The sequence below is a fragment of the Zalophus californianus genome, chromosome 16 (assembly GCF_009762305.2).
Source record: "Zalophus californianus isolate mZalCal1 chromosome 16, mZalCal1.pri.v2, whole genome shotgun sequence".
NCBI classification, from domain to species: domain Eukaryota; kingdom Metazoa; phylum Chordata; class Mammalia; order Carnivora; family Otariidae; genus Zalophus; species Zalophus californianus.
Window position 1 is genome coordinate 25,607,840 of NC_045610.1, and position 23,805 is coordinate 25,631,644.

At 37.6% G+C, this 23,805-nt stretch overlaps 1 protein-coding gene across 1 annotated transcript in view; it reads left to right on the top strand.

Annotated features, from left to right (window-relative positions):
- Positions 1 to 23,805, top strand: part of BCAS3 (BCAS3 microtubule associated cell migration factor) — a 598,955-nt gene that overhangs the window by 336,523 nt on the left and 238,627 nt on the right. Inside the window, 1 exon segment of the mRNA XM_027625284.2 lies at positions 7,022 to 7,119. Coding sequence (XP_027481085.2) covers positions 7,022 to 7,119 — 98 coding nt within the window.

Genomic DNA, 23,805 nt, shown 5'->3' on the forward strand with positions numbered 1-23,805 from the left:
CAATCCCCATCAAAATACCATCCACTTTTTTCAAAGAAATGGAACAAATAATCCTAAAATTTGTATGGAACCAGAAGAGACCCCGAATAGCCAGAGGAATCTTGAAAAAGAAAAGCAAAGCTGGCGGCATCACAATTCCGGACTTCCAGCTCTATTACAAAGCTGTCATCATCAAGACAGTATGGTACTGGCACAAAAACAGACACATCGATCAATGGAACAGAATCGAGAGCCCAGAAATGGACCCTCAACTCTATGGTCAACTAATCTTTGACAAAGCAGGAAAGAATGTCCAATGGAAAAAAGACAGTCTCTTCAACAAATGGTGTTGGGAAAATTGGACAGCCACATGCAGAAGAATGAAACTGGACCATTTCCTTACACCACACACAAAAATAGACTCCACATGGTTGAAAGACCTAAATGTGAGACAGGAGTCCATCAAAATCCTAAAGGAGAACACAGGCAGCAACGTCTTCGACCTCAGCCACAGCAACTTCTTCCTAGAAACATCGCCAAAGGCAAGGGAAGCAAGGGCAAAAATGAACTATTGGGATTTCCTCAAGATAAAAAGCTTTTGCATAGCAAAAGAAACAGTCCACAAAACCAAAAGACAACCGATAGAATGGAGAAAATATTTGCAAATGACATATCAGATAAAGGGCTAGTATCCAAAATCTATAAAGAACTTATCAAATTCAACACCCAAAGAACAAATAATCCAATCAAGAAATGGGCAGAAGACATGAACAGACATTTTTCCAAAGAAGACATCTAAATGGCCAACAGACACATGAAAAAGTGCTCAACATCGCTCGGCATCAGAGGAATCCAAATCAAAACCTCAATGGGATACCACCTCACACCAGTCAGAATGGCTAAAATTAAGTCAGGAAACGACAGATGTTGGCGGGGATGTGGAGAAAGGGGAACCCTGCTACCCTGTGGGAATGCAAGCTGGTGCAGCCACTCTGGAAAACAGTATGGAGGTTCCTCAAACAGTTGAAAATAGAGCTACCATACGATCCAGCAATTGCACTACTGGGTATTTATCACAAAGATACAAATGTAGGGACCCGAAGGGGTACGTGCACCCCAATGTTTATAGCAGCAATGTCCACAATAGCCAAACTGTGGAAAGAGCCAAGATGTCCATCGACAGATGAATGGATAAAGAAGAGGTGGTATATACACACAATGGAAAAATATGCAGCCATGTAAAGGAATGAGATCGTTGCCATTTGCAATGATGTGGATGGAACTGGAGGGTGTTACACTGAGTGAAATAAGTCAATCAGAAAGACATGTATCATATAACCTCACTGATAAGAGGAATTCTTAATCTCAGGAAACAAAGTGAGTGTTGCTGAGCGTTAGGGGGTGGGAGGGATGGGGTCGCTGGGTGATAGACATTGGGTAGTCTATGTGCTATCGTGAGCGCTGTGAATTGTGCAAGACTGTCAAATCACAGATCTGTACTTCTGAAACAAATAATGCAACATATGTTAAGAAAAAAGAAAGAGAAGAAGATAGCAGGAGGGGAAGAATGAAGGGGAGTAAGTCGGAGGGGGAGATGAATCATGAGAGACAATGGACTCTGAAAAACAAACTGAGGGTTCTAGAGGGGAGGAGGGTGGGGGGATGGGTTAGCCTGCTGATGGGTATTAAGGAGGGCACGTTCTGTGTGGAGCACTGGGTGTTATGCACAAACAATGAATCATGGAACACTACATCAAGAACTAATGATGTAATGTATGGTGATTAACATAACAATAAAAAAAGAAAAACAATCTGATTTGTCTGATATAAGGATTGCCACCCCAGCTTTCTTTCGGTGTCCATTAGCATGGTAAATTATTTTCCACCCCCTCACTTTCAATCTGGGGGTGTCTTTGCGTCTAAAAAGAGTCTCCTGCAGACAGCATATTGATGAGTCTTGTTTTTTAATCCAATCTGATAGCCTGTGTCTTTTGATTGGGGCATTTAGCCCATTTACATTCAGGGTAACTATTGAAAGGTATGAATTTAGTGCCATTGTATTGTCTGTAGGTGACTGTTACTGCATATTGTCTGTGTTCCTTTCTGATCTATGCTGCTTTTAGGCTCTCTCTTTGCTTAGAGGACCCCTTTCAATATTTCTTGGAGGGCTGGTTTCGTGTTTGCAAATTCCTTTAGTTTTTGTTTTTCCTGGAAGCTTTTTATCACTCCTTCAATTTTCAGTGAGAGCCTAGCTGGATATAGTAGTCTTGGCTGCATATTTTTCTCCTTTAGTGCTCTGTAGATCTCATACCAGTCCTTACTGGCCTGCCAGGTCTCTGTGGATAGGTCTGTTGCCAATCTAATATTTCTACCATTGTAGGTTACATATCTCTTCTCCTGAGCTGCTTTCAGGATTTTCTCTTTGTCTCTGAGAGTCATAAGTTTTACTATTAGATGTCGGAGTGTTGACCTATTTTTATTGATTTTGAGAGGGGTTCTCTGTGCCTCCTGGATTTTGATGCCTGTTTCCTTCCTCACATTAGGGAACTTCTCTGCTATTATTTGCTCCAATATACCATCTGCTCTCTCTCTCTTTCTTCTTCTTCTGGGATCCCAATTATTCTAATGTTGTTTCGTCTTATCGTATCGTTTCTCTCTCAAATTCTGCCCTCGTGATCCTGTAGTTGTTTCTCTCACTTTTTCTCAGCCTCTTTATTTTCCATCATTTGATCTTCTATATCGCTGATTCTCTCTTCTGCCTCATTTATCCTAGCAGTTAGTGCCCCCGTTTTTGATTGCACCTCATTAATAGCCTTTTTGATTTCGACTTGGTTAGATTTTAGTTCTTCTTTTTCTCCAGAAAGTGTTTCTCTAATAACTTCCATGCTTTTTTCAAGTCCAGCTAGTATCTTTAAAGTCATGATTCTGAACTTTATGTCCGACATCGTACCAATGTCCATATTGAGTAGGTCCCTGGCTGATGGTACTACCTCTTGTTCTTTTTGCTGACGTGATTTTTTTCGTCTTGTCATTTTGTCCAGAGGAGAATAGATGAATGAGAGAACAAAATGCTAGCAGGTTAACAATGTCCCCAGCAAATATACTGTATACAAGTCAGAAGAGACCTGAAACCAGGGCAAAAGAAAGGGAAAGATAGAAATAAGAAAGAGAAAGAAAAAAAAAACAAAAAGAAAAAGATAAAAACAAAAACAGAAGAATACAAAAAAAAACCGAATATGATCAAATATGATCAGGCTAGTGCATAGATCAGTGCCACAGACTATATTTTGGGTGCATTTTGGTCTGTTAGAAAAAAGTGCCTCCTAAAATTTTAAAGGAAGAAAGACTTATATACGTACAAAACAAGGGTTGATACAATGAAGGGATGGAAGATGAGTGTAAAGATGAAAATTATAAAAGAGTTTATAAAAGGAGTTGATAAGTTGTTTGAGAAAAGAAGGAAGATTTAAAAAAAAAAAAGGGAGAGAATGTGATCAGGCAGGAGACTAGAACAAAGCCATACACTAGTGATTTAGAGTATATTTTGATCTGGTAGAAGAAACTATCTTAAAATTTTAAAGAGAGAACAACTTATATATATATGCCAAAAATAAGGGTAACTACTATGAAGGAATAAAATATGACTCTAAAATGAAAAATAAAAAAATGTTTTTTTACAAAAGACATTGATAAGATGTTGGTTGAAAAAGGGAAAAAGAGAAATTAAAAAAACAATTAAAAAAATTAACTTTGAAAAACTAATGAATCATGGTAAAAAAAAAAAAAAAAAAAACGCCATGAATTCTATGTGCAGTATTCCCCTAGCACTGGATTTCTCCCGTTCTCCTTGAACGGTAAACTTGGTCTTGGCTTGCTGGCTGTTCGTGCTGATCTTCTGGGGGAGGGGCCTGTTGCTGTGGTTCCCAAATGTCTTTGCCGGTGGCGGAATTGCCCCACCCTTGTCAGTCCGGGGTCAGCAAGCTGCTCGGGTTTGCTCTCAGGAGCTTTTGTTCCCTGCAACTCTCGGTACAGCTTTGGAGGACCAGGGTGAAAATGGTGGCCTCCCAATCTCCACCCGGAGGAGCTGAGAACTCAGGGCCCCGCTCCTCAGTGCGCCCCCAGAGAAAAGCAGTCACTCCCGTCTCCCTGGTCTCTGGCCGCACTCCGTGCTCACCCGGCCTGTGACCGAGCATTTCTATCTCTGGCACCCGACCCCGTGTGGAGTCTCCAAACCCAGCAGATCCCTGCAGTGTGCTCTCGTGCCGCTCCTCCCTGGGGAGGAAGGAGAGTCTCCCCAGCTCTGCTGCTTGTTGGGTCCCTGCTGGAGGAGCAGTGGCCCCACTGGGCCTTGGATCACAGTTTATGGCAACCCCGAGCTGAGAGCCCGCGCCTCGGCTCCATCTCTGCAGCCGGCTTCCCCACTCCAATACCTGGGAGCTCTGCCACACTCAGGCACCCCGTCTTTCTTTGACCCCGAGGGTCCTGAGACCACACTGTCCCTCGAGGGTTCCACCTCCCGCTTAGCCACTGGAGCAACATCCCTCACCGGAGCTGACTTCTAAAAGTTCCGATTTTGTGCTCCGCGGCTCTATCACTTGCCAGAAGCGGCCGACGGAGGCCCCCTCCCCCGCCGTCTATCTTCCCGAATATCACCTCAGATTCACTTCTCCGCAAGTCCTACCTTCCAGTAAGTGGTCGCTTCTCTGTTCAGAGTTGTTGCTACTCTCTTCTTCGATCTCCTGTTGAGTTCGTAGGTGTTCAGAATGGTTTGATCCCTATTCAGCTGAATTCCTGAGACCAGACGAAATCCAGGTCTCCTACTCCTCCGCTATCTTGCTCCGCCCCCCTCAGCTCACATATTTAGTATATATGTGTTGTGATTATTTTAGTGAGTACATCTAAGTTTTGCTCTTCCATTGAATTTCAGTTATATAGTACAGCATCATCTACTATAGTCATCGTGTTATCATTTGATCCTCAGACCTTATTCATGTTATTTTTTTTCAGTGATCCATTATTCACCTAACATAAAATTCACTGTATGATTCAGCGGTTTTTTTATATTCACTATGTTGGGCAGTATCCCCACTATCCAATTCCAAAACATTTCCATCACCTCTACCAGTTTTTTGTTTTTGTCATTTTTATTATGGAAAAATTTCAAACATATATAAACATATTTAAAGTTAAAGAAAATAATAGGATAAGCCCCCATGTATCTGTTGCCAGCTTCAACACATCCATTCATGGCCAGCCTTCTTTCACCTCACCCACAACTCTGGATTATTCAGAAACCCTGATATAAATTGAATTAATAATGGGAAATTTATTAGTTCACTTAAGTTGTTTAGACCGGGAGGGGGCTTTACTTTGGTTGAACTGGCCATTTGTAATTGTCTACCTTCTTATTTCTGTTAAGAACCAAAAACATCTTCTCCAGAGATTTCAAAGAAACGGCTCCTCTTTTCTCACTGGCCCAAATTTGCTTAGGCCTACCCATCCTGGAGCTAATTAATCTCTGCCGTGAGCTGATGGGATTACCATGACTGGTGTAGCAAAATCAGCTGGGGTAAAACAAAGATTAGGTGGTACATGATGTCTGCAATAGCAGCAATGAGAGTCTTTGTTCTCAGTACTTCAGGCTTCCAGCGCTGGATCAAATGCTTTGTCCTTCACCTGCCTCCTGGTTCTTTTTTTCACACAACAAATACACAAATATTTAAACCGTGCTTTCAGGAACTACTCTTTTTCTGCAATCTATTCTTGGCATTTCAGGCTTCTATAATCTGTCCCATGGCGTTCATCAACTTCTTATCGTCCACCAGGATCCACTGGGAACTCTATGCTTCAGCCAAATCATGCTCCTCAAGCTGCCCTGCATTTGTCAGGCTTAGTTACCAATCCAAGGGTCTGCTTGTTTCATTCTATGCTTAAGGAACACTTCTTGCTCCTCTGCATATATACATATCCTATTACTGCATACGTATCCAATTCCTGTTCCACCTCCGTAAGATCTTCCCAGTCTGCTGTGGACCATGTATTCATTACCCCGTTTTCTCATTCTGAGCTTTTATTGCCTGTTTCACTCATTTTCACACTTTTCTTTTGCATCAGTCATGAATGTGCATGTGCTAGACCACATATCCACACATAGACCTTCTAGTTCATGTTTTGTTTCTGCCTGTCCCTAGAATAATACTGACACATGTTTAATATTCAGCAAATATTCATTGAATGAATGAATTACCAAAAATGCATGCTTATATTCCTATAACAGGTCTTTTTTCCTCTAAGTTGTTTGGGGGTCTCAGATTTTCTAGTCATACAGATTTTTTTATGTTAATAGTATGTATCTAATACAGCTGGAGAGAGACTCTTGGCATTTATAGATTTATCATTCCTAAGCAACTTGAAATTATATGTAGTAAATTGCAGTTTTGCTGAGACTCTGATTCTTACATACTAATTGGTAATTTTATGGAGGTAACTCAGATAATAGTGATTCTAGCTAAACCTGTGGCCACCACATTCCAGCACAGCTTTGTTTTCCTATGCTTCTTGTCATATATAAAGTAACTTTCATTCAGGATTGTAAGGGAGTTCCTCAAAATTTTGTATCTAGTATATGCTGCCTTTTATGGTAGGTGTTACTAGCTATGGTGCTATTCATCAATTTGAAGAGTGTCAAAACTCTTCATATCTGTCCCTTGGAAATGTCAGAGGTTTTGGTGTAAAGTATTTTGTTTCCTTTCCCATTCTACTAAATTTATCCCTTTCAATTAATGTCAATTTTTCAACCCCTTACTTAAAATCTATTGAGTAATTTACAAAGAGGAGAAGAGGTCTGGAGTGTAGGGAATGTTTGCAGTGCGTTAGCTTTGTGCAAGAATTAGGGACTGCAGTTCCCCTCTTTGTCTTGTTTTAGAATGAATGGTTCTTTAATGGATTGGCCTAATCCAGCATTCCTGATTTAAGGTCTGTTGTAGCACGCGACAGTTTTGATGCCAGTAACATATGTGAATTAAATTAAATTGCCTTGCAGGATCCAGCCGGTCCGCTCTGACCCAGTCAGCATGCCAGGGTCATCCCGTCCAGTCTCTGATCGAAGGGGAATTTCCACCATGATTGATGCTGCCTCAGGTAGAAAACCACCTCCAAAATGTGTGCTGGATAGTTCTGTGCATTTTCAATTTCTTTTCCTGCACAATGGAGAGAATGATATTTTTTGCCTTCCTCTTTTTGTTTGTTTATTTGTTTGTTTTGGGATGTGCGTGCATGCTGTGCATGCATACGTGTATGTGTTTTTTAAAACAGTACTGTGCCTACATTTGTTGCTAAACAGTGCTATGCATTTAAATATTGTTAAGGTTGTGAATGATGCGGTGGGGTTGGCACTTGATTAAATGTAATGAACACAGTATTGAAGGCTACAGGGTTGATGACTGTTTTGCCTTTGATCTCTCAAATGTGGAGAAGCGACCTTGACAAAGAACGTAAATACAATATATGGATTCAATTTACTCAACCTGTTGAGTATCAAAGTGCCTGATCTGTGGAAGTAGAGAGTCCAAATGCTGTAGCTTAAATGGTTTTATTATTGAAAGCATAAAGTTTAGAAATTCATTAACTTAACTTTAGTCTATCTATCACAGTTATTAACCTCCTGTCCTTGGAACCAAGCCATGAATATGTATCATTAGTACCTGGGAGTAGATCTTTGCCTCTGTAGGTGATAGTTGCTACATTAGTATTGTCAAACTGTTTTCTGCCGCGTCTGCCAAATCATAGACCTGTGTATAGTAATACATTTTTCATCTCTGCATGTATTGATAAAATAAGGACAGTGATGCTTTCTGTTAGGGTGCAGCTGCAGAGCATCTGAAGAGAGCGTACAGCAGGGTTTCATCAAGAAAAAGTCTCTTATGAGTAAAATTATTAAATACTTGGCATTAGTCAAACAGTTGAGTCAGAGAGGATTTTAATCTATAGCAATTTCAAAATCCCCAGAGACTGCTGATTTGATTGAGGCTTAAACTGTGAAAGAAAATGGAAACAAACACAAAACTGATTTGTGAAGGTCACTTTTAAAAGACCAAAGCTTCTGTTTCTGATTCTGTGTCTGGATGTATTTTGAAGTTTGAAAGCTAAATGGTTTGGTACGTTTTCTTAGCTTTCTGATTTTTTTTGTCAGTGGATTGTACCTGGTGTCTGGTTTAGTTGTCCACATCGAGGACTGTGCCTTCATTTTTAATGTAGACTCTTACTTGAGAAAGCTCATACTTGTCCCTCTGCTTTCTCTTGGCAACCATGGTTCGTCCCCTGGAAACAAGCACAGAAATGTGTGAAGTCTTTATCCTTGCTTCCCTGCATTGAAAGAAATATTGAGATGGGAAACTTAAACAATAAATCTTTTTGATGGTTTCAATCTGAGAATGCTAACAGATCCTGCTCATCTGGAATTACCATTTAACCATCATTCATTCTGGAAGCTATGTATTGTAACCTAAAGTATTTGATTCAAGATTACAGTAGTAGCCTTTGTTGGGGGGTTTTTAACATTCTTAAACTACCATATTATGAATGTTTTAGAGTCAAGTGACGCCCAGTCAAGTGAAACACATGTCACTAAAACAGTTATTGGTGTTATTAGAAGTTGCCATATTCAGCACTCTGCTCTGAGGTAATACTCCATATTTATCATGTAGCACTGTCTCAATTTTAGCTCTCTGTAAAGTTACATCTCATGCCACAGAGAGGAATTTCATTGAGCTATTGGCAACTGTCATTTGATGTAAATCTGCTGCGAGAAGGGTTTTTAAATTGATGCCTGAAAAAGGAACTAGATCTTTGCCTTTGATTTATTTACATTTGCATCAGAGACACATTGTAGGGAGATTCTAGGATATTGTTCTACAGCTGTGAGCCTCTGCCCGAAAGTACTAATCTTTTGAGTAGAGAAAGGACTTCTTGGTGACTAAGCTCTGTTGTTATTTTTCTAAGCCTATTTTCATTCCAGAAAGCCATGGTTCCTTTGAGACAGAGCAATGAAATGTGTGTGCTGCTCTCCCTAACTTTGAGCTAAAGAAACCCTATAAGTGAAGAATTGGGCTGTTACGAATAATTCTCTACTTCTCCAATGGTTTGGATCCCTTTTGTTCAACGCATTTTTTTAAGTGAGTGAATAACGTTTTGTTGGGGAAACTTAATCTACTTTATCTGATAGGACCACTGTTGTAACAGACTTTTCTATTGCTATTTAGGAAGATCAGAGACTAAATGGTTTGGGTTCCTTATAAAAAGAAGTTAATAATGGGAAAATTCTGCTTTAGATTCTTCGATTAAGAAGAGTCTAATAAATCTGTACAAGTGCTCGTGACCCAGGAAGTGCTTCTCTGATTATGACCCATTCATTGGAGTCAGCTGCATATGACGAAGATGCTTTTCTGGCATTTTGATTGCTTTTGCTTCGAGATACGACTCCTGTGGCACCTCCTCTTATTGGGCTTCATTGCTTTGTCTTACCTTCATGCAATACAACTCAGTGTATTGCCTTTTTAATTGTTCCTGTGGCACATTTTATAACTGTCCTTCTGTTCCAGTGACAGCTCTTGACCTGTCTAAACTAGTGATGGTATAATTACTTTTCATGTGATTACTTTTCAGAGGCATAGAATTTAGAAATTTAATGTGATGTGAGTAAATTTTTTGACAGTTGTAACAGTGTTCAAAATGAAAATATTTTATTTATACCTTGGGCCAGCCTGTTATGTTTTAGATATCTATATATTTAGCTGGCACTGTTATTCTACTGAAGCTAAAAGAGATCAGCAGAGCCTTGTACCACTTTTGCTAAGAAATTTTGTTATTATAATTTCTTGATCATCTAGTATATCTGTTCTTCACTCCTTCACATAGATGAACATTTACTAAAATGTGTGTGTTTTTACTTACTGACTTCAGTGATTTAGGCATGACATAAATCCTATGCCTTTAGATACCTATGAACCAACGTCTTACTGTCTCTATATAAATATGTGTATTTAGACAGGCAGATCTGTAACTGCTTTCTAAGTGGATGTCATTCCCATAACATCTGACCTTTGGTGATTCAAAAGGGTACTATCCTACCTAAAATTCTGAGTTTAGATAATTATTGAGATGCTCCCTTCTTGACTAAGAAGAAGACCATTCTGGAAAGATACTTTATAGGATTTTACCCTTATACACAGGCTACCCAGAACAAAGGAGATTTGAAGGAACCATTCCATTTTTCATTAACATCAGTGTCTCTGAATCATAGATAACATTTCTAGACAAAATACTTTTTTTCTCTGTACATTCCTTTTGGTTAGCTATCTAAGAATTTCTTCCCATTGTTTGTTCTTTAACATGTGTCCTTTTGATAAAGGTGTGTAGGACCTCTGAAGAGAAAGTAGAAAGATAGCTGTGCATGCCCCATTCAAACTTTGTTTACCACCTTGGTGACTGATCCTCTTGTTCCCAGACTTGTGAGCTGTACCTGTTGGGTAACTTAATAACAACTCTGAGGTCGCTTTTGAGTCATCCAGACAGAAAGCCTAGAAAGATCTAGTTCATCCTAAGTTTGTTTCTCCTGGTTTGTGGTTTTACTATGGAAATTGATGTTTACCAAGAAAGAACTCAAAGCAACTGAGATTGAAAGACAGACTTACGCCTGGCTCATGCAGAGAGCAGACATCTTTGTCAAACTCTAGGAGAGTAAACATTGTAACATTGAAAACGTTATTGGAAGTGGTGGGGGCAGCATTTATGTACATTCCTATTGAAGATGATAGTAGGAGAAGGAAAAATGTGACAGTTATGTAAAATGAGTTCTTATCCTTTAGAGCAGGCTTTGATAAATCAGGAATTAGTGTTACAATAAACATTTCTATAAATAGGGACAGAACTCCAGGCCTGGTATTTGTTGTTGTTCTTGACTCAAGAGAAATATTATTTTTGTTGTACAATTGAAGTAATCTAAATAATTTCTAAGAAATTCATTAATCCAGGAGATATTTTTCAGCACCCAGTTTTTCCCATTATCAAAATCATTTGTTTACTGAAGAAAATGAGACACTTAAAAAAACCAAACAGGTTTTATTTGACTGATTTTATAATGATCATTTATGCCTGCTTTGACTAATTTTATAATGATCATTTATGCCTCCTTTATGTATTTGGCATTTGGTGCACTGGACATTTAAAAAAACAAAATAATACTTATTAAAGAAGTATGATTGGGTAGGGAACAAGGAGATTATTTAAGTCAAATCTCTGCTGGAGGGACGTTCATATAGAAGCATACTTTTATTTTACAGAGATTTTTCTGAAGTGCTGGGGGAAGAATATCCCTAAGGATTATATTTCACTGTATCTACAGTTGTCATTCCAGTCTGAGGCAGAAAGACTTAGTCACTGTGTCTTACAGCCATCAGAGACGTAAGAGATGCTGGTGGTAAGAAGCAAAGAGATTTGTAAGAAACACCGTCTAGTCATCCAATGGTGAGGTTACTTAGCGCCATGATTTTAAAAACTAGAGTTGAACAACAGAACCATGACCTTGTAATCATGGCCTTGAACATTTGGCTGAAACTTTCAACAAGCAATGTTTCCTACCTATCCAATCTTCTCTGCATTTGTAAAAAGAATTTAAGGTTCCCTGTGCAAAAAAAATTGTTTCACGTTTTTGGGCAGGGATGTGTTCATTATTCCTTAAAATAATTCTCAGATATAAGGATATCAAGTTCTTTAGAAATTTTGAGTATTTCTTTGAATACATGATGTGGTTTTCATTTAGTAGACTTCCAGATATTCTTTGTGATTATAAGGTGACGAAAAGCCCAGGCATACTTGTACCTTGAGTATTCAAAGCCTGTGTGGGATCAGTAAGAGGATTATGGATGAGGGCGAAATTAAAAGAAGGCTTAGTCGTGACCTGTGAACAGTCCCTCAGAGGGGAAAAAGGAGGTCAGTAATTTTACTTTGACACTCTTTCCACTTGAAACAGTTAGCAAATATTCAAATTCAGATGTTAATATTGGCTTTTTTTATTAGAAGAGAGGACATTTATGCATTATTTCAACTTTAATCTAACGAACACCTACTTGTCTGTATAGTATCAAAAATAAGTGTTAGAGATTAAGAGTATAGGGAAAAGACCTGATTTTGCCCAGGAGGAAGGTGATCGGCCACATCCCTCTCCTTCTGGTTTAAATATTCCTCTCATTCTTCTTTCTAATATTTATAGGATGTTAGAAGATGAAATTCAAGTTAACAATGTGGAAAATTTTAGCTCAGCACAATTAAGAAAAAAAAAGATTGCCCCACTTGAAGATGAAGAAACTGTAAACAGAAGTAGAAGAAGCTGTTGGGAAAGCTTTTTTCTGATGACACATTTCTTCTTTGAATAAATCTTTGTGTCAACTAAAACCTCGCCTTTGCTTTCTCTATTGCAAGCACCAAGTCCTTGACATGATTTTAAGTCTTTCCTAAGCATTTTGAGAAGGAATTGATGGAATTCTCCCCACTGTTGATATACTGGGGTACCACATATTTACAAGGGGCTTTTTGGCCAAAGGACCCAACTTCTCTTTTTTGTACCTTTATTACTATATCTTTAATACAAGGCCGGACTGTTTATGTAGTCTGTTGCCTGAGACTGTGGTGGCAGAGGGACAATATTGGGGGCAGTATTAGAATTTGTTTAAGTCTGAACCGGGAATTCCATTTGTCTTAGTGACATTAGTGTCAAACGGTTAGTGCCGCACTATTTTAAATTGTGTCCAAGAGCCTGAGAGGCTTATGCTTATAGGTGCCATCTATAAACTTAGAAAGAAACAAAAGAGTCTCTCTCCATTGAATATGTAAGCCCAGTGAGCAATTAAAAAGCAGCCTGGGACCTCACCCGGGCAACTAGTCGGAACCAGAGCTCGTGATAGTCCCCTGGATATTGTTGAAAACTGTCAGAGAAAAGCTAAAGCAAATAATCTAAGTGAAAATAATTGTTCCCCGGAAAAGTCTTGTTTTGGAAAGTTGGTGTCGTGGAAAGAATAGAGACTAGTAACTTAACGAATCTTTGGTTCTAGTCTCAACTCTGCCTATAATTACCTGTTTGGTAAATTGCTTCGAAACCCAAGGCTTTCTTCCCATAAGAAATGAGGGAATTGAAGTAGATTATTTCCAAAGCCCTTTCCAGGTTGAAAAATCGATCAATGTGTACTTTGGGTCACCTTTGAAGAATTTTTTTAAGTTAGGGAGGGTATAATTTACATATAGCAGAAATATATATCTCTTAATCATACAACTTGATGTATTTTTATACCTGTATATATTACTACTCAGAACAAATTAAAATATTTCCATCATCCCAGAAAGTTCCCTCATGCTCCTTCCAGTCAATATACTACCTTTGACCTAGACGTGATCACTATGACTTTTTTAAAAAATTTTTTATTGTTATGTTAATCACCATACATTACGTCATTAGTTTTTGATGTAGTGTTCCATGATTCATTGTTTGTGCATAAAACCCAGTACTCCACGCAGAACGTGCCCTCTTTAATACCGATCACCAGGCTAACCCATCCCCCCACCTCCCCTCCCCTCTAGAACCCTCAGTTTGTTTTTCAGAGTCCATTGTCTCTCATGGTTCATCTCCCCCTCCGATTTACTCCCCTTCATACTTCCCCTCCTGCTATCTTCTTCTTTTTTTTTTCTTAACATATTTTGCATTATTTGTTTCAGAGGTATAGACCTGTATCACTATGACTTTTATCATCATAAATTAGTTTTATCTATATTGAACTTCATGTAAATGAAATTATCCTATAGATACTCTTTTGTGTCTGGCTTCTTTTATTTAACTTAATGTTTTTGAGATTGATCTACATGTTACATGTGACACTAGTTCATTTTTTTACATTGCAATGTAGTATAAATATAACACAGTTTATCTATCCATTGTCCTATTGTTTTCAGCTTTTAGCTTTTTATGAATAAAGTTGCTATAAGCTTTCCTGTACAAGTCTTTTTTTGACTCTGCATCTTTTTTGCATGTGAATTCATATATTTTGAGCATATACCTAGGACTAGAATTGCTGGCTCACAAAGCAGGCATGTATTTAGCTTTATTAGGAACCTCCAAGAAAGTATTCCAAGATAACTGTACCATTTTTCATTCTTAGCAATGTATGAGCCATTCTTGTAAATGTAAACTGTAGTTTTTAATTTGCTTTTCTCTGATGAATACTGATATTGGGCACCTTGAATATACTTACTGGCCAGTTGAATATCTTCTTTTGTAATGTACTTATGAAGTCTTTCACCAACTTTTATTTGGCCTGTTGTCTTATTGAATTTAAATTATTTAAATATTTTGGATATAGTCTTTTGTCAGATATTTGACAAATATTTCCTTTCAGTTTATTGCCTTTTCACTTTCTTATTGGTATTTTTTGACAGGCAGAAGTCCAGTTTTATTGCTTTTCCTTTTATGTTTTGTGTTTTGCACAGAATTTTTTGCCATTTCACCCAGTCTTGAAGTGATGCTTTTCTCTAGTCATTGTGTAGTTTTGGCCTTTGCATTTAGGTAAATGATCCTTTTCAAATTATTTTTTATTATGCTATGAGGCAAGGATCAAGATTCAGTTTCTTCCATGCAGTTTCTTCTAGCACTGTTTATCAAAAAGATACACTTTTCTTCCAACGATTTCATTGATGCCTTTTTAAAAAACGTATTTTTCCTAGATTCTCTATTCTGTTCCATTGATATATATGGTGCGTGTATCTGTCTTTACACCACTATCATACTGTCTTCATTACTGTAGCTTTTTAGTCACCAGCAGTCTAATGCCTTCACTTTTGTTTTTCATTATGTCTTGGCTATTCTAGGTTCTTTGCATTTCCAAACACATGTGTATATGTATACGTACTAGTAATTCGTGGCATGGTCCACTGACCTCTGGAAATCCCCAAGACACTTTGAAGGGGTCTGTGCGTGAAAACTATTTTTATAGTAATGTGAAATTACTATTTGCCTTTCTTTTTTTATACTGTGTTGACATTAAGTACAGATGGTGCAGAAGCAATGGTAGATAAAACTGATGGTGTCTTAGCACAGTAAGAGCAGTGGCACCAAACTATGCTTCTAGCTAAGGGTATTCACTCATAGTTAGAAAGAAAAAAACTACAGTTACTTATAATGTTGGTCCAGTCTGTAGAGCCTGCAACTCTTGATCTCAGGGTTGTGAGTTCAAGCCCCATGTTGGGCACAGAGCCTACTTTAAAAAAAAAAAAAGGGAATGTCTATGATACAGTCAAAATCATTGACATATGACAATTTTATTAAATTTTGCTGCTTGTGTCCTTCTTTTTAGTATTCTGTATGTCACAGTGGAATTAATGCATGATAGTTGTCTGGACAAAATGACCTTGTGTGATTATTGTGAACTGAGCTAGCATCTGTCATGGAATACCATTTTACAGGAAAGAACAACTGACGAACTTTGTTTATTCAGACTTGAGTATTTGGCAGAAATTTTCTCAAAAATAAAATAAGCTGTCACGTCAAACAACTGACAATATTTGTTAACAATGATAAAACTCATTTTCTTTTTTTTTTTAAGATTTATTTATTTATTTGTCAGACAGAGAGTGAGCACAAGCAGGGGGAGGGGCAGGCAGAGGGAGAAGCAGACTCCCCGCTGAGCCCAGAGCCCAATGCAGGATTAGATCCCAGGACCCTGGAATCGTGACCTAGTCAAAGGCAGACGCTTAACCAACTGAGCCATCCAGGCGCCCCTGATAAAACTTATTTTCAATTACAAATTGGAAATTTGGAAACCATGTATCCATGTATCTACCATTGCTTAACAGGTTCCCGGTACTTAAAGACATTTCTGATGAGATAGGTGGTGTTAATAACTAGTGTCATACTTTCATATCATATAATAATATAAATCCACATTTGGAAGATCTAAAATATTTTCCAAAAGACCAATTTTATGATATCACAAAAGTATATATGAGTAATAGACTCATTCCAAGTGCAAGAAAGGACAAAGGATTTCCATGTAACAGAGAACAAAAGTTAATTGATATAGTTTCAGGTATAATTGCATCTAACTTGTTAAGTGTCATATCAAAGAAGAATATCCTCAGAATCTGAAAAGGCTCAGGATCTTCATATGCTCCATCCTTTTCCAATTATATTTTTGAATGAGGCCAACTTGTCTTCACATACTTAACCAAAACAACATATCACAACAGATTGAATGCGTAAGTTGATATGAGAGTCGACCTGTTGTTTATTATAAAAGTTATTGTCCAAAAAAGTTAAAAATGTCATTTTTCTCAAGATTATTTTTTAGTTTGGAAATTTTTAAGTAAAAAATGTCATTTATGTTAATACATAGTTTCTTGTCTTTTAATGAGTTAGTACATAAACATTTTCAATGTTGATAGCTATAAAACACATACACCAAAGCTCTTTGGAGATCTCAATTTTTAAGAGCACGAAGAGGTCCTGACTCAAAAAATGTTTGAAAACCACTGAGCCATAAATATATCCTCATACACATACACATTAAATATATATTCATTTCTACAGAAATTTAGATGAGATTTGATTGAAATCTCATTGAATCTGTGGATCAAATTTGGGAGAATTGCCATCTAAAAATATTAAAATCTTCCAACACATGAACCTTTTGTATCTATCCATTTAGTTAGCCCTTCTTTAATTTCTTTTAATATTTGTTACTTTTCAGTGTAGAAGTCTTAAACATATTTTGTAAAATTTATTTCAATTATTTGATGTTTTGTTGCTAGTACAAGTAGCATATTGTGTTTCATTTTTCAGACTTTTTTCATAGTATATAGAATACAATAATTTTATTTGCATGTTGATTTTGTATCCAGAAACCTTTCTCTTTTTTTCCTTCCAAGTTTTTTTTTAATCTTCAAGTTTTTATTTAAATCCCAATTAATTAACATACAGAGTAATATTAGTTTCAGTGTAGGATATAGTGATTCAATCAGTTATGTACAACACCCAGTGTCATCATGGACAAGTGCTCTCCTTTCTAAATTCATGTGTTCTAGTAGATTCCTTTGGATTTTCTACTATGCACTCCTGTGATCTGCAAATAAAGGTGGTTTTATTTCTTTCTAATCTTTATGCCTTTTATTTCTTTTTCTTCTTTATTATACTTGCTTAGACATTCCAGTACAATGTTGAATAGAAGTGAAGATATTAAACATTCTTGTCTTCTTCTCAATCTTAGAAAGAAGTGTTTAATATTTCTCTATTAAATTTAATGTTAGATGTAGTTTTTAAAATGAAAACTTACATTCTAATATTATATCATTCCTTTATTGGAATTAGGAAGAAATGGATAAAATCCATAAAGAACAAAACACATTCTAAAACTGAAAATATATCTTAAATGATTTGTTGAATGGGCTCAATAGCTGACTGGATGCAGAAGAAGAAAGGATCAGAGACTCAGAAAAGAACTCCAGTGTGAGGAGTGTGTGGAGTAGTATTAAATTGTTTAATGTATGTGTGATTATTACACATGGATGACAAGGAGGGAAAGGGCAAAGAAATAAATGAAGGGCTGAAAATCTTCCAAAATTAGTTAAATACATCAACTCTCAAAGTTTCAAGAAGCTTGGTGTAGGGGCGCCTGGGTGGCTCAGTCTGTTAAGCATCTGCCTTCAGCCAGGTCATGATCCCAGGGTCCTGGAATCGAGCCCCGCATCAGGGTCCCTGCTTGGCAGGAAGCTGCTTCTCCCTCTCCCACTCCCCCTGCTTGTGTTCCCTCTCTCGCTGTGTCTCTCTCTGTCAAATAATAAATAAAATCTTAAAAAAAAAAGAAGCTCAGTGTACCCCATTGGATAAAAACAAAGAAAATTATACCTAGCTATATCAGAGTCAAACTGTTGATATCCTGAAATCATGAAGCAGTTTTAATAACTCTACTATATTTCTTTATTTCTTAGGTTTATATTTGGGTGAGGGTTTAGAATTTTGACAGAACTAGGGTGATTCTTAAATTTCTTTGGCATTCTGAGATCCCCATCTCCCAGTGATCTAGGAGGAATCTTCAGGGTATTCACCATTAGATAGAAGTGAAAGATATGGAGAACCAATGTTTATTGATAAACAGCATTGTGCCCAACACTGTGCCAGGTGTTTTTACATGGCTTATCTCATTTAATCATATTTAATTAGGATCACAGATCCATTTCAGAAATATGCAGAGCACGGGACCTAAAGACACCTAGCTCCTGATACTTAGAATTACGTAAAGTGCATTAGGGTGACACCTCAGATAAGTCCAAACCTCTTTTTACCCTGCCTGATCAAATATTCATTTCAAAACACTGTATGCTGGAATGAGCCACGTGGGAGTTGAAGAGAATCAACTATTCAGGTGGTGAAAATGTGTGACTGCCGCTGGCAGATGAGGTTCCAGTATGATGAATTCCCAGCTTGTCCTTATTGCTTCAGGCAACAACTGACAGGCCTGACTGGTCATTGGCTTTCCAGCTCTGGCATTGATAGGACTGAAAATTCTTAGTGTCACAGATACTTAAAAGCTGCCCCTGTTATCGTGGATACAAACAGTGCTGGAGGGTCCTGATTGCCTAGAGATGTAATCAATATGGTCTAGAGTTCTTGACCTGAACCTATAATTATCTGGATGTTATAAAGGTGGCTTGTTGTTACAGAAAATGCTTATATTCAGAACTTTGAGGCTAAGTTGTGAATGGAGAGAAGAAAAATAGGAGCTTTGTCCCTTTTCCTATACTTCACAGTATTTAGGAGGCTATTAGAGTAATCACAGACCAGGGTATTCTTAAAGGATTAGAACATTGTATCATCAGGATTTGGGGTGCTGAAGTTTAAATCTTACCTCTGATGTGATCCTAATACCCTGCAAAAGTTGTGACTTTAATGTTTTGCAGCTTGTGACTCATGTGAGTTTTTGAATACCAAAAGAGAATTTTTTTTTTCATTGGTCCAAGGACCTGGATTTGAAGTGCAGCTTTAAATAATAACACATTTGAGTCTGGTATTTTCCGGAAGCTAAGTGTATGGTGAAAAACAGAAGCCGGGTAAGCATCTGTGATCATTGCTGGGCAGGAGTGAGTCTGAGATGACACTGGTAGCAGTTCCTAAGTCACTGTCTGTACTGATGCTTTTAAGTATATCATGATCAAGATTAATTTGCCTGTGAAACAGTGAAAAAGAGGCATGAAATGACTTAACAGGAGATGTGGATCCTGATTGCTCTGTCACTGTTTGGCTTAAGATAACTCTGGTTGGCATTATTGTTGGATTACCCTATGGATAGGATGCCTTGAAAAAGGGGGAGAAAGTAATGCCTTGAAATAAAGGTTCTTTAAGAACAAGGGCTGTCTTTATAGTTCTCATGCCTCGTATCAGTGCTCGCCACAGAGCAGATAATCAATATTTGTTGCATTGTTGACAGACCGGATGAACAGAAAAGAGAGAGGTGGGGAAACAAATTATGAGAGACTCTTAACTATAGAGAACAAACAGGGTTGATGGAGGGCAGTGGGGTAGGGAATGTGCTAGATGGGTGATGGGCATTAAGGAGGGCACTTGTGATGAGCACTGGGTGTCATATGTAAATGATGAACCACTGAACTCTACTCTTGAAACCAATATTGAACTGTATGTCAACTAACTAGAATTTAAAAAGAGCATAAGGCTTTAAATATACCATAAACTGATTAAAATTTAATAATGCCACATCTTCATATCTCCATTACCTCGCTTAAACCTAGAAAATGTGATCTTGGCCTAGAGTCCTTTATTAGACTATGTTTATCATCACTATTTCTTTGTTTGGGCCTTTGGTAAACTGTGTGTGATCAGTTGGAATATTGGGCAGAGTATTTCAAATCATCTTTTATGTCGTTTTTAAAAGAAGCATTATGTTTAAGTAGTATGTTTCTTATCTTTGATAGCTTTTACATCACCAGATAATAAAAATAAGGGAATTATGGCCCTCAAATCAGTTGTGTTTTGGTGTTACTAGGATAGCATGTGAATTTGTGTTTTAAGGTTATCTTTATAAAGCCTTCACTGTAGCAAATTCCCACCTTCTGGAATCTGATGTCAAGCTTGGCAAACATCCACCGAAGAGAATGGGCTTGCTTTTGTTTTCTGGTCATCCTAGGCTAACTTTTAGACATATCATTGTATGGTTATTTGGTGCTGTCTTTTAAGCTCGCCCATTTTATACATGAACCCAGGATATTAGCATATAGGGATCTGACTTAAATTCCATTAAACCAAAATATTTTGCTGAAGAATTGCCACCATTTTGGCAATGTCATTACAGTTCAGTGACTTGTACTTATGCTCCAGGCAGCCCTGCGAGACATGGTATCTTAGTCTTAAACTGCTTTTACTTTGGTGTGCTAAGAATATTGGAAAGACCACAATTATTCTGTAAATGCTCCGTGTTGAGATCAGAGAGAATACCAAAGTTACCCTTGAAACTTTAATTGAGTTCCCCAGTTAGTAATGCCTTTTTTAGATGAGTTTATATACTTTTCAAATGAAGAATGTGTGCATGATTGGGAAAAGACTTTCGTTTCACCCTTCTGTTTCTCTCTACCTGAAGAGGACACTTACAGCATCCATACTAGTCCCTTTGACATTCTGCTATTGGGCTGACTTTTCCTGTGTCAGAAATTTTTAGCCATGAGTGAATACCTTTAAATAGAGTTTTTATAGCCATGGTAGGATCCCAATTCCTGAAGCAGGGGGCCTAAGCTAGAGAGACCTTAGTAAAATTTTGGTATGGTGCCTGAAACTTTTCATTTGCCTTGAAACCTGTTCTTAATTTTACTCTTTATTCCAATTCACCCCATTGATTAAATTAATTACTTTCTCCGCTGTTCTTAAACTTTTACTGTTGTGTTTATCGCCTCATATTAAAGTTAGTTGGGAACCATTTCCCATTCTAGACCGTGAGCTCATCTTTGTACTCCCCCCAGCACGCTGAACGGCTCTGACACATAATAGGCACTCAATAAATGTTAATGAATTCAACATTTCAGCATGGAATATTGAAACCAAATTTTTGCATTTGACTAGACACAGTAGCTGCCTTCTAGGAGAGGAACTGAGTGGCTAGGGAACAGAAATGAGAAGGAGATTTTTTTTTTCCCCACTGTAGTCTTTTAGAACATGTGCATGCATTATCCACAAAACATAAATGAAACTCTTTTAACACCAAACATATTTTTCAGCATTTGACAGTTTACCATTGCAGGTAAGGTTAAGGGATGTTAAATAACTTGTCTATTGTCATATAGCTCATGCATTGGAGCAAGGATATAAATCTGTGAGACCTTCATTTTTCCAGAATATTAAACAGCATCTTGGTCACAGTAACCTACCTTGATTTCATTCATATGATCAGCAAGTAGCAGCATTATATCTGACCTAGGAACTGTCCTTATTTATTCTTTATAGTATATACTGTGTACATCATAGAAGTCATCAAATACAGCGCCTCCACTCCTGAGTGGCATGTCTATTTTAAGGGGCCATTGGCCAGACCTCCTTGATAGGGTTTTGATGACTGAAGACTGTTTTTTACCCATGGCTCCCCTAGGTATCCCTGCTGCTTGCAGAGAGACTCTTAGCCTTTAAGCAGTAGACATTTATTTTCAGCTAGGAAAGCCACTATCAATCAGGTAATGTTTTCTCAAGCTGAAAAAGGCTTTCACTAAAGAGTAGTGATTGCCCAAGGTCACATTTCTTTTCCATCTACTTGTGGGCAAATGCAAACTAACAGAATATTAGTGTTTGAAATTCATAATTTATTCTATATTTGGGAGTAGGGGAGAGGGAGACAAAGTGATTATATTTCTCTTAGAAATATTTTTAATTGCTTTTTCAAAATATGAATTAAAGCATAAAGAAGGCAAAAATGCCCTGATCCTAAATGGACCTGACACCTTGGTCTTCTATCATGGCATACCATATGAGTGGGGATTCCCAAAGGACCTTTGTACACTACAATATTTATTACTATAAAGATCTAAGAGTTCTTAGCCACTTTGAAACTTATAAGGGTGTTCAGATCTCATCCACTGGACTTGTGTTTTCACGTGTTTAAATTATTCTGGTTTGTTTTGTATAGTTTATTCAGAAATAACTCCCACTTCAAATTCTGAAAAATAAGATTTGGTCTTCCAGGGCGCCTGGGTGGCTCAGTCGTTAAGCGTCTGCCTTCGGCTCAGGTCATGGTCCCAGGGTCCTGGGATCAAGTCCTACATCGGGCTCCTTCCTCAGGGGGAAGCCTGATTCTCCCTCTCCCACTCCCCCTGCTTGTGTTCCTGCTCTCACTATCTCTCTCTCTCTGTCAAATAAATAAATAAAATCTTAAAAAAAAAAGATTTGGTCTTCCAGTAGATGTGGAAAGAAGAACTCAGCTCAAATGTGAAAGTATACTTGAGAGATAAATGTATTTGCTTGCTTTCCTTGTCCATTAATGCTTGAGAACTATAGGGTCTTTAACCAGCCCATTTTGTACCTCCGTTTTTTCATCTTGAAAATGGTAACTAAATACTGCCTTCTATTTGGTTGATATGAACAAAATACTAGTAAACTGAAAGGCTCTGGATTGATAACCCCGTCAGCTCCTTCTATTGATGGTGGAATTTTCATTGTAGTTTGTTCACTGTGGTTTCAAGAATAAACACTATGGTTTGTTTTTGGTTTATTATGGTTTATTTTTTTAACAATATTGTCTTAAGAATAAAAAAAGTTACTAAGGAACTTTAGTGAATACAGAACAATTCACATTCACAAAACTAGATAGAGGCAAATTAGTAGATGTCCTTGACTGAGACAACAATATTTTCATGTTGTGATCTTGAAAATTATCATCATTTTGAATTACGTGCATCCTTACTTCCGAAGAAAACCTAACTGGACTGTGTATTTAGGGAAAGTTGTAACATTAAAAGATAATAAATAGGATATTTAACATCTTTATTTAAATCTTGAGTTACATGCAGCCCATACAGTTCCTGTGCTGCATATTAAATTTTATATATAATGAGTAATACTGGTTTTTTTTTTATATTTGATTGCTCAGTATACTGTGCTAAGTACTTCACATACATTAGCTTCTTTATTCTTCCCAAAATTCTCATGAGGTAAAGGTATTGTTATACAGTTGACCCTTGAACAACATGGGGGTTAGGGGTGTTGGGCCCCCCCCCCCGGTGCAGCTGAAAATCCACGTATAATTTTTTTTTTTAAAGATTTTATTTATCCGACAGTGAGAGACACAGTGAGAGAGGGAACACAAGCAGGGGGAGTGGGAGAGGGAGAAGCAGGCTTCCCACAGAACGGGGAGCCTGATGCGGGGCTCGATCCCAGGACCCCGGGATCATGACCTGAGCCAAAGGCAGACGCTTAACCACTGAGCCACCCAGGCGCCCCTCCACGTATAATTTTTGACTCTTCTAAAAGTTAATTACAAATAGCCTACTGTTGTCCAGAAACCTTCCTGAGGACATAAATAGTCAATTAACCCATATTTTGCATGTTTTATATATATATCTATATTATATACTCTACTCTTACAATATAGTAAGCTAAAGAAAAGAAAATGTTATTAAGAAAATCATAAGGAAGAGAATAGACATTTATAGGTCTATACTCTATTTATTAAAAAAAAAATCCATGTTTAAGTGGACCCATGCAGTTCAAATCCATGTTGTTCAAGGTCAACTATAATTCCT